At 55.1% G+C, this 13,588-nt stretch overlaps 1 protein-coding gene across 2 annotated transcripts in view; it reads right to left on the bottom strand.

Annotated features, from left to right (window-relative positions):
• LOC140399192 (carboxyl-terminal PDZ ligand of neuronal nitric oxide synthase protein) overlaps window positions 1-13,588 on the bottom strand; it is a 175,942-nt gene that overhangs the window by 9,723 nt on the left and 152,631 nt on the right. For both annotated transcript variants that reach the window (XM_072488538.1, XM_072488537.1), the window contains 2 exons: window positions 2,328-2,493; window positions 438-780 (listed from right to left, as the gene is read on the bottom strand). In XM_072488538.1, the coding sequence (XP_072344639.1) occupies window positions 438-780; window positions 2,328-2,493 (509 nt within the window). The remainder of the gene's footprint in view (window positions 1-437; window positions 781-2,327; window positions 2,494-13,588) is intronic.

Consider the following 13,588-nt stretch of genomic DNA (forward strand, 5'->3'; position numbering starts at 1 on the left):
GGGGGTCACAGGAACTGAATAATTAAAAGATTCAGGTAATAGAACATATGCTTATTTCTGAAAACATTAAAAGCAATCTAAAGTTCAGGAAACTGTATATCTTCGGTCTGATGCCTTCAGATAAAAAGGAGACCTTGGGGATTATTTACTGGATTGTCATTTGTTTCGTGTTCAATTGTATCGCTGTCAGGCAGGCAAAACTCAACACAAAGGAGTGAAAAATATTTTCCTTCTGGAGTGAGAGAGTGTGAGCACAGCCCACGTTTCCTTGTGAAGGGCACGGAGTGGGAGAGATGTTAAAACACCAGGGAACTAACCTCCCACAGCTTGCTCACTTGCTTTCTCCGACTGAGAGAGGGCAGCACAGGGTGAGAGGTAAGCTGGTCGGGTGGTTGGGAGCATCTAGTTAAGCGGAATAACAATACATTTAACTCTACCTTTCAGCCTTTGCTTCTTGGCCCAGGCCATCCAATTTAAATTCAGCTGCAAACTCTCCCCCGGCAAGAGCTTTTTCATTTATCTCAGAACCTTCAATCCTTCTGCTCGTCTCTTTCTTCCCATTCAATACCCTGTAGTTGCCATTTTCCTGGTTCCCCTGGTCCAAACTCATGAGATTTCTGAAAGTTTCACTGTTGTCAGGGCAAGTCTGGGTGCTTGGCCCACAGGAGGCAGTAGGGGCCTTTCCAGGAGTTGAAGTGCAAGGCCCATTCATTAACAGATCGTGGTGGTGAAGACTCAACAGCGAAATCTGTTCTGAAATTGAACTCAAACTTGGGTCAGCTGAGGATTCAAAAAAAAGATAAAACTTGCTTTAGTGATTTGTAGGTTACAACTTACTCAAGGTTAAGAGTCCATCGATGGCAACCCACTTTGGAACAGAATCAGAGAATCCCTACAGTGCAGAAGGAGGCCATTCGGCCCACCGAGTCTGCACCGACTTTTGGAAAGAGCACCCTACCTAGGCCGCGCCCCCACCCTATCCCCGTAACTAAGCACCCCCAACCTAACCTTTTGGGCACTAAGGGGCAATTTAACATGTCCAATCCACCCAACCTGTACATCTTTGGACTGTGGGAGGAAACCGGAGCACCCGGAGGAAACCCACGCAGACACGGGGAGATAGTGCAAACTCCACACAGACAGTCACCCGAGGCTGGAATTGAACCTGGGTCCCTGGTGCTGTGAAGCAACAGTGCTAACCACTGTGCCACCGTCTTGGAGTTATTTTATGGACAAATGTTCCCTATACACAGTAATTAATTATTTCCATATTTTACTGATATTAGGGGACACTGAATTTGGAACTTACGAAGTGATGTTTCTAATAAGAATTTAAGATTGCACCAAGAGACAGGAGAGTAATACACTGGAAGCCCCTATTCGACATTAGACATGGTACAATGCTTATTGTGGACTCTCTTTAACCTATAGCTATTGTTACTGGATACAGTATGACTACAGTCACCTCATTCCTGGACTTTAGGCTTTTATCAGATATTAAAAGCTGCTGTCTTCACCAATTAGATCAGTGGGAATTAACCAATAGTCATGAAGTGACCGTTAACTTAAGGAAATGAGCTACAATGGTTTCGAGGCATTTAATGCCTGGCACCTACTGCGGGTTTGACACCTAATGTATTTTCTGCAAAGAAATTGAGAAATCTTAACCAAATAAATGGGTGGGCTTGGGTCAGCTGGCGGTGGGGGAGTTAAAGTCTTTTTAAAAATCCCAACACCAATGAGCCCATTGCTGGCCAACAAAGAGGCAGGGAGGTGGGTGACTGACTGACCAGCTTCGAGGAGGTAGGCTGGCAACTTCAATATATTGTTATTCAACTTTGTGAATGTTACAGTGAATGGTGGGGTTTCTGAGTCTTGAGGAACCCAGTTATACCCACACAAGAGCTGCGCTATCGAGGCGGTACCACCTGCTGGTTCCATCATGCCTGCCTGGGTGACCCAAGTGATCAGGCATCTCTTCCCCGCCCCCCCCCCCCCCCCCCCCCACCCAAGACTTTCTCTATGAAGCCCCTGTCTCCCCTCCCCAGGACTCCATTCATAGGCCTCCGATTCCCCACCAACCTCCACACAGGAGCCTTTTGAGCTCCCTCTGCCCCCCTGCCCCCTGAATTAGCAGCACCTTCTTCAATGCGCCCCACTGTTCTGTCACAGATTTGCCTAAAAGTGTCTGCTCCCAGTCCACTCTGGCCAAATCATACCTGGCCTTCATAAAATCGGCCTCCCCCCCAGTTTAGAACTTTGATTTCAGGCCCATCCTTGCCCTTTTCCCTAACATGGACTTGCTGAGGCTCTGAAATGCTCCTTACCCGTTTGCGGCGCGCACATTCTGTTCTCCAGATCCTTCAGCTGTTTGACCAAGAGGCTGACGTGCTGCAGGAGGTCCCGGTTCTGTAGCATCAGCTGGTGAACACGAGCCTGGGACTCGATTCGAGCTGCAGTCTCAGCCGACAGCTGGTCTTTCAGCAGATGCACCTGGCACAACAGAAGGAGCAGTCTCTGTAACGTGCGAAGGAAGTGGAGCTTTGTACCCTGTGAGATAACTCCCCCCACCCCACAACAACCCCGCCACCCACACGGATTTACAATGCCACAAACGGGCTCGCAGCTCAGTGAATAGCTGGGGGGGGGGAACGGGACAAGTGGTGACAGATATCTTTAGATTTCACGTATGTACATTTGTGTTTGGTCCACAGAACCTTGACAGTACTGTTGTAAGACAACAAAGCGTCTAATCACATGCGAGCTGGATGTTCAAAGCCAAAGGAGGGCAGCGATGCTTGGTAAATGCCGTCAAATCTTCTTTCTGTGCAACGTTGAATAGCAGTAATGAACCATGTTTACTCTCCCAGACACTCAAGCATATCGATCATCACAATTTATCCTCCACTCGGCGATATAATGTGAACATAAATCCATTACTGCAATCCTCTTGTTTGGCCCCAATTTTATGTGTCATGAGTGATTTGTTGCTCACACAGGCTGCAACCTGCCCTGAAACACAGTGCGCCCGCTGCCCTGTATTAGCCATTTGAACCTCGGCGGGAGACTGCAAGCCCAGAATTCATGCCTGCGTCTTGATGTATCTGTTAAATGTCCCCTGGTGCGATGGCACCCTCATGATTGCTTGTTCAAGGAGTTCACACAGATGCTGACGATGTGCTGGTGAGTGAGTGAGGCAATTCATAGAAGTTACAGTGCAGAAGGAGGCCATTCGGCCCATCGAGTCTGCACCGGCTCTTGGAAAGAGCACCCTACCCAAGCCCACACCTCCACCCTATCCCCATAACCCAGTAACCCCACCCAACACTAAGGGCAATTTTGGACACTATGGGCAATTTATCATGGCCAATCCACCTAACCTGCACATCTTTGGACTGAGAGAGGAAACCGGAGGAAACCCACGCACAAACGTGCAGACTCCGCACAGACAGTGACCTACAGTGATTCCACAGGGATCAGTGTTGGGACCTTTGCTGTTTGTAGTATATATAAATGATTTGGAGGAAAATGTAACTGGTCTGATTAGTAAGTTTGCAGACGACACAAAGGTTGGTGGAATTGCGGATAGCGATGAGGACTGTCAGAGGATGCAGCAGGATTTAGATTGTCTGGAGACTTGGGCGGAGAGATGGCAGATGGAGTTTAATCCGGACAAATGTGAGGTAATGCATTTTGGAAGCGCTAATGCAGGTAGGGAATATACAGTGAATGGTAGAACGCTCAAGAGTATTGAAAGTCAAAGAGATCTAGGAGTACAGGTCCACAGGTCATTGAAAGGGGCAACACAGGTGGAGAAGGTAGTCAAGAAGGCATACGGCATGCTTGCCTTCATTGGCCGGGGCATTGAGTATAAGAATTGGCAAGTCATGTTGCAGCTGTATAGAACCTTAGTTAGGCCACACTTGGAGTATAGTGTTCAATTCTGGTCGCCACACTACCAGAAGGATGTGGAGGCTTTAGAGAGGGTGCAGAAGAGATTTACCAGAATGTTGCCTGGTATGGAGGGCATAAGCTATGAGGAGCGATTGAATAAACTCGGTTTGTTCTCACTGGAACGAAGGAGGTTGAGGGGCGACCTGATAGAGGTATACAAAATTATGAGGGGCATAGACAGAGTGGATAGTCAGAGGCTTTTCCCCAGGGTAGAGGGGTCAATTACTAGGGGGCATAGGTTTAAGGTGAGAGGGGCAAGGTTTAGAGTAGATGTACGAGGCAAGTTTTTTACGCAGAGGGTAGTGGGTGCCTGGAACTCACTACCGGAGGAGGTAGTGGAAGCAGGGACGATAGGGACATTTAAGGGGCATCTTGACAAATATATGAATAGGATGGGAATAGAAGGATACGGACCCAGGAAGTGTAGAAGATTGTAGTTTAGTCGGGCAGTATGGTCGGCATGGGCTTGGAGGGCCGAAGGGCCTGTTCCTGTGCTGTACATTTCTTTGTTCTTTGTTGTAAGCCGGGAATCGAACCTGGAACCCTGGAGCTGTGAAGCTATTCTGCTATCTACTATGCTACCGTGCTGCAGGTTTATTGAATGGATAATATCATTTCTTGCTGTTGGTAAATTTGTGCACACTCCATTATAATGTGATCAGGACCCTCCGGCTGTGCTAATATTAAAATCCTGAAGTGAGAATTTTTGATGGATTCTTTATCTCACAGCCAAGGACGTCAGTCTGCCCCATGGAGAATAGGCAGAGACTGATTAAAATGGCTGCTTACTGCCGTTGTCCTGGGCCCTTTGGTCTACCCATGAAGGGAACGTATGACCTGGGCTCTTAGAATGCTGGGGAAAAACAAAGATGCTTCCCCTCTTTCTATTATTGTTACAATGGTGCAAACTATTCTTTCTGATTCTTCCAAGTTTCAAGCAGACCAACCTACATGTTTTGCCTCTTCCCTGCTACACGCTGTTCTGAGATTAAAGCTCATTTCACCATCTCCATCTCTTAACTTAATAATTTCCAGAATCTCAATCCTTCCTCTTTTGGGCTTTCACTTGGGGTCTCCCTCCTACTCTGCTCCAACCTCGGTCCCAGATGATTGCCCTTGTTCCTTCAGTTCGATTTCTTAACAAAACAAGGCCATCGGTTCCATGTGTCAGGAAAATAAAGGTTGTTTTAAGGGATTTATATGGTAAACATGAGAAATAAGGGCCTAGATTCTCCGATGTCTGCATATGTGTGGGGGTTGGTTAAGTTTCAACTGTGTTTCTATTGTGCTTAAAGAGGGCCACGGCGTGAAGAATAAATAGAAAATCTTTTAAGTTTTAGTTCTGCTAAGTTGTGGGCAGTTGGAGACAGAACCTTGGGGATTGAACATCTTACAACTCTGCCAAAAGAAAGACTGGAAACGACAAGAGCTGCAAAGAGGCAGGCTTCGTGAAGTACAAGTTGCTGTGCAGATAACTAGGGAATTGGGTGAAAAATAACTTTTAAAAGGCTTGAGGTTAAGAGAATAGAGACGGGGGTATTGTTCAGAAGAATTCAAGGAAGAGTAAACAAAGTGTTCTGAGTTAAAGAGACAATTGCAGTAACTATATTTAAAGTGGGACAGCAAACTTCAGAAGGAGATGAAACATTTGATCTAATTTTGATACAGTCTGGGAATTGAGAGTTAAAGCAATTCTGAACAGCTTGTACAGCTGTGAAGACAAGGAAATCAAAAAGGGGTGGGTGTAGAATCCTGGACTGGAACTGTGGTTAAAAGTGGAGCGGAAGCTGTGGTTAAAATTGGAGTGGAACCTTTGGTCAAAGGTCTGGATTTCGGAAGGCAACCCGCTAAGTAAAAGCATTATTATGAGAGAAGATTTCAAAGCTTGTTTTTGGGAGTGGAGTTTGGAACCTCTCATGTGATCATCTGGGGCGATTTGGAGGAGAAATCTACAGCCATTCACTTGGGTTCAGAGTGCAATGTGTGCATTTAACCACAGTTGTCTTATGTGCGTAAAGCGACTTTTTATGTTAATGAGACAATTGTAGTTTAATGTGTACTTTGTCATCATGTTTTTTCACAAAATTTCCAATTAAGGGGCAATTTAGCATGGCCAATCCACCTACCCTGCACATCTTTGGGTTGTGGGGGGGTGAGGCACACGCAGATACGGGGAGAATGTACAAACTCCACACGGACAGTGACCCAGGGCCAGGATCAAACCCGGAACCTCAGCGCCGTGAGACAGCAGTGCTAACCACTGTGCCACAGTGCTGCCCCTGTAATCCATGTTAATCTTTAAATATGTGTGTATTTGTTAAGATAAGGAGGGGAGTAAAGGAGTATTTTTTATAATCCAATTTTTCCTTGTTAAAAAATGTTTTTTTCTTTTTGAGGCTAATTAGCGGTCCTGTGACTCTTTTCCTCTACGTTTTATTTTCTGGGATCTTCCCATCCAATTATAACACCAACTGGGACAGTGACATGTGGCACTCCATGCTGAGAAATGTTGCAATGATTCCACTGAAATGTGTCCAGGAGCCAGGAATGATTGAGGGGGACATCAGTAATGGTACCGAGAGAGGAAAGTGAGTGAGAGAGCAGTGAGCAGTAAAGGAAGAGGAGTGAAGAATAGACTGTGCTCAGAGGGAGGAGAGGGAGAATAATCAGAGGGGGAAGAATGAAAGGGAGAACAGTAACCAGAGAGAAGAGAGTGAGGGAGAGAGACCAATGATCAGGAGGAGGAGAGCGAGAGTGACCAGAGGACGGGAGGGAGGAGAACATGAGTGACCAGAGGGAGAGAGGGAGGGAAGAGAGCAACCGGAGGGAGGAGGAGGTGGGGGGGGGGGTGAATGAGAGTAATCAAAGGGTGGAAAGTGAGCGTGACTAGAGGGAGGGAGGGAGAAGAGTGACAGTGACCAGAGGAAGTGAGGGAGGGGGGTGTGACAGTGAAAAGTGAGAGTGACCAGAAGGCGGGAGGAGAGTGACCGGAGGGAGAGAGGGTGGAATGTGACCAAAGAGGGGAAAGTGATGGAGGGAGGAGAGTGAGAGTGACCAGATTGAGGAAGGGAGGGGGGAGTGAGTGACCAGAGGGAGGAGAGTGAGAGTGACCAGATGGAGGGAGGGGGGAGTGAGTGACCAGAGGGAGAAGAGTGAGAGTGACCAGATTGAGGGAGGAGGGGAGTGAGAGTGACCAGAGGGAGGAGAGTGAGAGTGACCAGATGGAGGGAGGGAGGGGGGAGTGAGTGACCAGAGGGCGGAGAGTGAGAGTGGCCAGATGGAGGGAGGGGGGAGTGAGTGACCAGAGGGAGAAGAGTGAGAGTGACCAGATTGAGGGAGGGGGGAGTGAGTGACCAGAGGGAGGAGAGTGAGAGTGACCAGATTGAGGGAGGGAGGGGAGTGAGAATGACCAGATGGAGGGAGGGGGAGTGAGTGACCAGAGGGAGGAGAGCGAGAGTGACCAGATTGAGGGAGGGAGGGGAGTGAGAATGACCAGATGGAGGGAGGGGGGAGTGAGTGACCAGAGGGAGGAGAGTGAGAGTGACCAGATTGAGGGAGGGAGGGGAGTGAGAGTGACCAGGTGGAGGGAGGGGGGAGTGAGTGACCAGGGGGAGAAGAGTGAGAGTGACCAGATTGAGGGAGGGAGGGGAGTGAGAGTGACCAGAGGGAGGAGAGTGAGAGTGACCAGATTGAGGGAGGGAGGGGAGTGAGTGACCAGAGGGAGGAGAGTGAGAGTGACCAGATTGAGGGAGGGAGGGGAGTGAGAGTGACCAGAGGGAGGAGAGTAAGAGTGACCAGATTGAGGGAGGGACGGGAGTGAGAGTGACCAGAGGGAGGAGAGTGAGAGTGACCAGATTGAGGGAGGGAGGGGAGTGAGAGTGACCAGAGGGAGGAGAGTGACCAGAGGGGGAGAGCAGTGACTAAAGGGAGGAAAGTGAGGGAGGGAGCAGTGATCAGACAGAATGAAGTGAAAGGAGGGGGGGGGGGGGCAATGGATTAGAGGGAGTAGAGTGTGGGAGGAGAGCAGTGATCAGATTGAGAGAAAGACTCTATTGGGTTGCTAGGAATAAAAGAACAAAAAACTGAAACCAGTTTGAAGGATGAGAGATCAGAGACAAAATAGAGAGTGATCAGGTGTAATGAAAAAAAAAGGAAAAAAGAAGCAATCTTTTTACCAAATGCAGGAGATAATAATTACATTTGTGAACCTTCATACAATGCACAGCCATACAAGTTGGACCCCATGGGCGTCATTCTCCGACCCCCCGCCGGGTCGGAGAATGGCCGTTGGCCGCCGTGAATCCCGCCCCCGCCGAAGTCTCCGAAGGGAGAAAAGTCGGCGGGGCGTTAATGGCGCCGCTGCCGCGGAGAATGTCACGGGTCTGCGCAAGGCAGCCGATTTTCGGCCTGCCGATATTCTCCCTTCCGGATGGGCTGAAGTCCCGTCGACGTGATGACCGTTCACGTCGACGTCAATCAAACCTCCTTTTCATCGGCGTGACCCGGTGCTCCAGGCTCACGCCGACCAGCGAGGAGGTGAGTGACGGCCTGGGGGGTTGGCTCTGGGCAGGAAATGGCGTGGCCGCAGTCTGAATGCGTGAGGAGAGGTGTGTCTCGGCTTGTGTGTGTGTGTGTGTGGGGTGGGGGTTAGAGTAGGCTGGGCTCCGGGGGACTGCCGGGAGGGGGTCCGTGCCGGGGTGGAGGTTGGGGGTTGTGGAGGGGGTCCGTGCCGGGGTGGAGGTTGGGGGGGGGGGTCCGTGCTGGGGTGGAGGTTGGGGGTTGGGGAGGGGGTCCGTGCCGGGGTGGAGGTTGGGGGTTGGGGAGGGGGTCCGTGCCGGGGTGGAGGTTGGGGAGGGGGTCCGTGTCGGGGTGGAGGTTGGGGGGGGGTCCGTGCCGGGGTGGAGGTTGGGGAGGGGGTCCGTGCCGGGGTGGAGGTTGGGGAGTCCGTGCTGGGGTGGAGGTTGGGGAGGGGGTCCGTGCCGGGGTGGAGGTTGGGGAGGGGGTCCGTGCTGGGGTGGAGGTTGGGGAGGGGGTCCGTGCCGGGGTGGAGGTTGTGGGGGGGTCCGTGCTGGGGTGGAGGTTGGGGGTTGGGGAGGGGGTCCGTGCCAGGGTGGAGGTTGGGGGGGGGGGTCCGTGCTGGGGTGGAGGTTGGGGAGGGGGTCCGTGCCGGGGTGGAGGTTGGGGAGGGGGTCCGTGCCGGGGTGGATGTTGGGGGGTGGTCCGTGCTGGGGTGGAGGTTGGGGGTTGGGGAGGGGGTCCGTGCCGGGGTGGAGGTTGGGGGGGCGGTCCGTGCTGGGGTGGAGGTTGGGGGTTGGGGAGGGTGTCCGTGCCGGGGTGGAGGTTGGGGGGGGGGGGGGTCCGTGCTGGGGTGGAGGTTGGGGGGGGGTCCGTGCCGGGGTGGGTGATGGGAGGGCAAATGAGTTGATCCACCTGGCCAGGTGCCAGCCTCCAACAGTTGGACCCATGCGGTCCATGCCACCTGGCTGGGGGGAGGAGGGGATATGGGCAATGATGACATGTCGTCGTTCCCCTCCCCCCCACCAGGCCGTCATGTTTTCAGACCATCCAGCGATGTTGGCCGCCGTGGTGGCAGCCGCTCATGTCTATGTTGCCCTGGATGAGGAGGAGGAGGAGGAGGAGGAGGAGCGTGCCAGAGAGGCAGCGCAGGCTGCCGCAGAGGGGCAGGCGGCAGCCGCCCAGGCTGGACGAGGAGGGGGAGGAGGACGTCGCGGCCCCACGGCAACGGAGGCACCCGAGGGCGCCCCGTGTGTACCGGCCCCGGCAGTCATACCAGGACCTCACGGACCGGGAATGCAGGAGGAGACTCCGGATGAGCCGGGAAACCGTGGCACACATCTGCCACCTGCTGGCACACCTGTCACCGCGTGGCACTGGCGGGGGACACCCTCTCCCCGTGTCCGTCAAGGTTACGGTGGCCCTGAACTTTTATGCAACGGGGTCATTCCAGGCACCGAGTGGGGACCTGTCCGGCATATCGCAGACATCGGTGCATCGGTGCATCCGGGCAGTGACAGATGCCCTTTATGCCATGGCGCACCGCTACATCCGCTTCCCCGTGGACCGGGCCAGCCAAGATGCCCGGGCCGTGGGCTTCTCTGCCGTTGCCGGGTTCCCCATGGTCCAGGGCGCGATCGATGGGATGCACGTCGCCGTGCGGCCACCTGCAGAGAACAGGGCCGTGTTCACTAATAGGAAGGGGACCTATTCAATGAACGTACAGGTGGTCTGCGACCACCGCATGATGATCCTGCACGCCTGCGCCCGTCACCCAGGCAGTGTACACGACTCATTCGTGTTGTCGCGGTCATCCATCCCCGGCATGTACGAGGGACGCCATCCCCGGCTGAGGGGCTGGTTGCTGGGCGACAGGGGCTACCCATTGCGATCGTGGCTGATGACGCCTATACGGAGGCCACGCAATGAGGCGGAGAACCGCTACAATGATGCCCATGTAGCGACAAGGGGAGTGATCGAGAGGTGCTTTGGCGTGCTGAAGATGCGTTTCAGGTGCCTGGACCTCTCTGGGGGCGCCCTCCAGTATCGGTCAGATAGGGTCGGCCGCATCATTGTGGTGTGCTGCGTCCTGCACAACATAGCCCAGCAGAGGGGCGATGTGCCGCAGGCAGGGGAGGGCGGAGTGGAGGAGCAGCAGGAAGAGGCCCAGTCCTCCCCAGATGAGGGGGATGGGGGCAATGGTCAGGGCAGACGGGGTAGACACAGGCGGGTGGCTGTCCACCGTTACCGGCTGGCCCAGCGGGCACGGGACAGACTGATAGACGCCCGCTTCACTGACTAGATGGGCGTGGGAATCGGGTAGTATGGCCACAGACCGCACACCATGGCAACAGCCGACCACCCACACCCCCCACCCATCCACCCACCCAGCACCCTCACCCCCCTCCCCAACCCCACACACCCCACCCGCATGCACACCACCCCCCCACCCCCAATTGCCGATCCACCGGCGGCACAACGGGCCGGGCTCACCCAGTTGCGGGTGGACGCGTGTCTAACGCAGGCCATGGAGAATGATGACAACCCGCCTCCGATGAGCTCCTGGCTCTACATCGTTGGACTATGTCTGACCCATGGCCACAGTACCACCATCCACCCGGACCATCCCTGCATGCGGCTGTGACACTGCAGCGCACGGTCCCGTCCTCTGCCCGGGGGATGTTGATGGCGGCCCAGGGGGAAGGGGGCAGACTCACCTGGGGCTGAGGTAAGACCACCCGTCACACACACACTTGCGCTCAACGTACATGACACGCCCGCACACTTTGGACAGAGCACAAAGGCAGCTTCGGTAGGTGTAACATTGACTTTAATAACCAAAGGAGTTCATGCACGTGCCCTAGCCCCTAAAACTCATCTGTGCCCTGCACCCGTGCCAACTTACTCAGTGTCTAATTGTTTGGCCTTACGGGCCCTTTGACTACGTCAACGTGGTTCCCCAGACGGTACAGCAGAACTGGAGGTGGACTCCTATGATTCCTGCCCTCTGACACCGGATCCCTTTGGCGGCCGTTTCCTGAGGCGTCCTGGCCTAGATGGGCCAGGCTGCGGCCCGGGCGACTGGGATGGCGAGCTGCCAGCCTGTCCTGCCCGTTGCCCACCCGATGCACCTGGGACGGAAGGGGGGGAGTCCGAGGTGTCGCGGTGTACCGGGACCTCCCCTACAGAGGGAGCCGGGACGGACCACACCACCTCCTCCTCCCTCGGGGTGCCCGATGGCCCCCAGGCCTCTACATGGGTGGGGGATGCGAACGGACTGGCCATCCGACGCGCCCCCGACATCTGGCGCTGCCAGTCCTGGAGGCCCGTGCTGGTATCGACAGGGGTCTGCAGGTTTGCAGCCATGGAGCCCAGGGGGTTGTCGAACCCTGTCTGCGACAGTGCAACGCCAGCTCGCACATGGCCACTGGCGCCGATGCCCTCAGCGATGGCCTGCTGAGACTGGGCCATGGCCTGCAGAGACTGGGCCATGGCCTGCAGAGACTGGGCTATGGCCTGCTGAGACTGGGCCATGGCCTGCTGAGACTGGGCTATGGCGTTGAGCGCCTCTGCCATCTGGCGCTGGCACTGGCTCATGGCCTCCTGTGAGAGGGCAGCCATTTCCTGGGCCACAGACGCCGCCTGCACGGAAGGCCCCAGGCCTCGCAAAGCGTTCCCCATGTCTGACACCGTCGCACCCATTGCCTCCACCGCGGACGCCACCCGTGCGGTGTCAGCCTGGGTGGCACGCATGACCGGGACCACTCCCAGCTCCTGGACGCGGGTGGACTCCTCCACCTGCGACCGCAGCAAGCCACCCGTCACCCTATTCGCTCGTCTCCGTGTCGGTGGTTGCATCGGATCTATGTGTGGGTGTGGTAACTGCAGGAACCCGGGATCCATCTGGGCGGCAGATGTTCGCTTGGCCTGGGCTGCCCTCCGACCGCCCGGTCCCTCTGCTGCTCCTACCTCCACCTGCTGTACCGGGACGGCTGTGTTGTGCGCACCAGTGAGTGTACCAGACGCCTCATCACTAAAGTGCCCAACCGTGGTGAGTGTTTCTGCGATGGTGGAGGGTGTTGGTGACAGCAGTGGCGTTGTGTCGTGCTCTTCGTCCCACTCTGAGTCCATGGCACTTTGGGGTGGGGGTTCGTCTCCACCCATCCACTCTGAGTCACTGTCCGGTGTTTCGTCTTCCCGGGTAGGGGTGTCCTGGGTAGTGCTGTCCCGGGTAGGGGTGTCCTGGGTAGTGGTGTCCTGGGTAGGGGTGTCCTGGATAGTGGTGTCCTGGGTAGTGGTGTCCTGTCTCGGATGTGACGGGGGCCTGTGGCTGCCCCCCTCATCGCTGGGTGGTCGCTCCCGCACGTGACAGGGGTGTCGTCTCCCTGTTGCTCCAGGTCTCTCCGTCTCCCGTGGTGTGCGAGGGGCATCCTGCGGGCGTCGCATGCTGGAGGGTGCGGGTCTCTCCGTCTCCCGTGGTCTCCGAGGGGCATCCTGCGGGCGTCGCATGCTGGAGGGTGCGGGTCTCTCCGTCTCCTGTGGTCTCCGAGGGGCATCCTGCGGGCGGTCTGCATCTGCGGGGATGGGTGCCTGGACGTTTGGTCCTGCGATACACAATGAAGCATGCATGGTTAGACATCAGGCAGTGATCAGGTGATACGGGGGAGGGGGATATAGGGGAGGGGGGATATGGGGACGGGCTGTTGGTGGCTCACTTGCTCGTGGGGCCCCGACCTCTGCATCAGCAACCTCCCGGTCTTCAGGTCCGCCAGCCAGTTCCAGGGCCCTTTCCTCGTGTACGGTCAGTGGCCTCTCATCAGCGGGCCCTCCTCCAGTCCTCACATGCTCCCTATTGTTGTGTGCGCGCTTCTCCTGTGGGGGGGGGGGTGTGGCAGGGGTAAAAGGCAACAGTGTTAGGCAGGTATATGAATGCACGCCATCGGTTGCGCGTGCATTGCAGAGGTTAAGGTTAGGGCTGGATTCACTTGGGGATATGGGGGATATGGGGGAGGGGGGATATGGGGGAGGGGGGGATATGGGGGAGGGGGGATATGGGGAGGGGGGATATGGGGGAGGGGGGGATATGGGGGAGGGGGGGATATGGGGGAGGGGGGGATAT

This window comes from Scyliorhinus torazame, chromosome 22 (genome assembly GCF_047496885.1).
Source record: "Scyliorhinus torazame isolate Kashiwa2021f chromosome 22, sScyTor2.1, whole genome shotgun sequence".
NCBI lineage: Eukaryota > Metazoa > Chordata > Chondrichthyes > Carcharhiniformes > Scyliorhinidae > Scyliorhinus > Scyliorhinus torazame.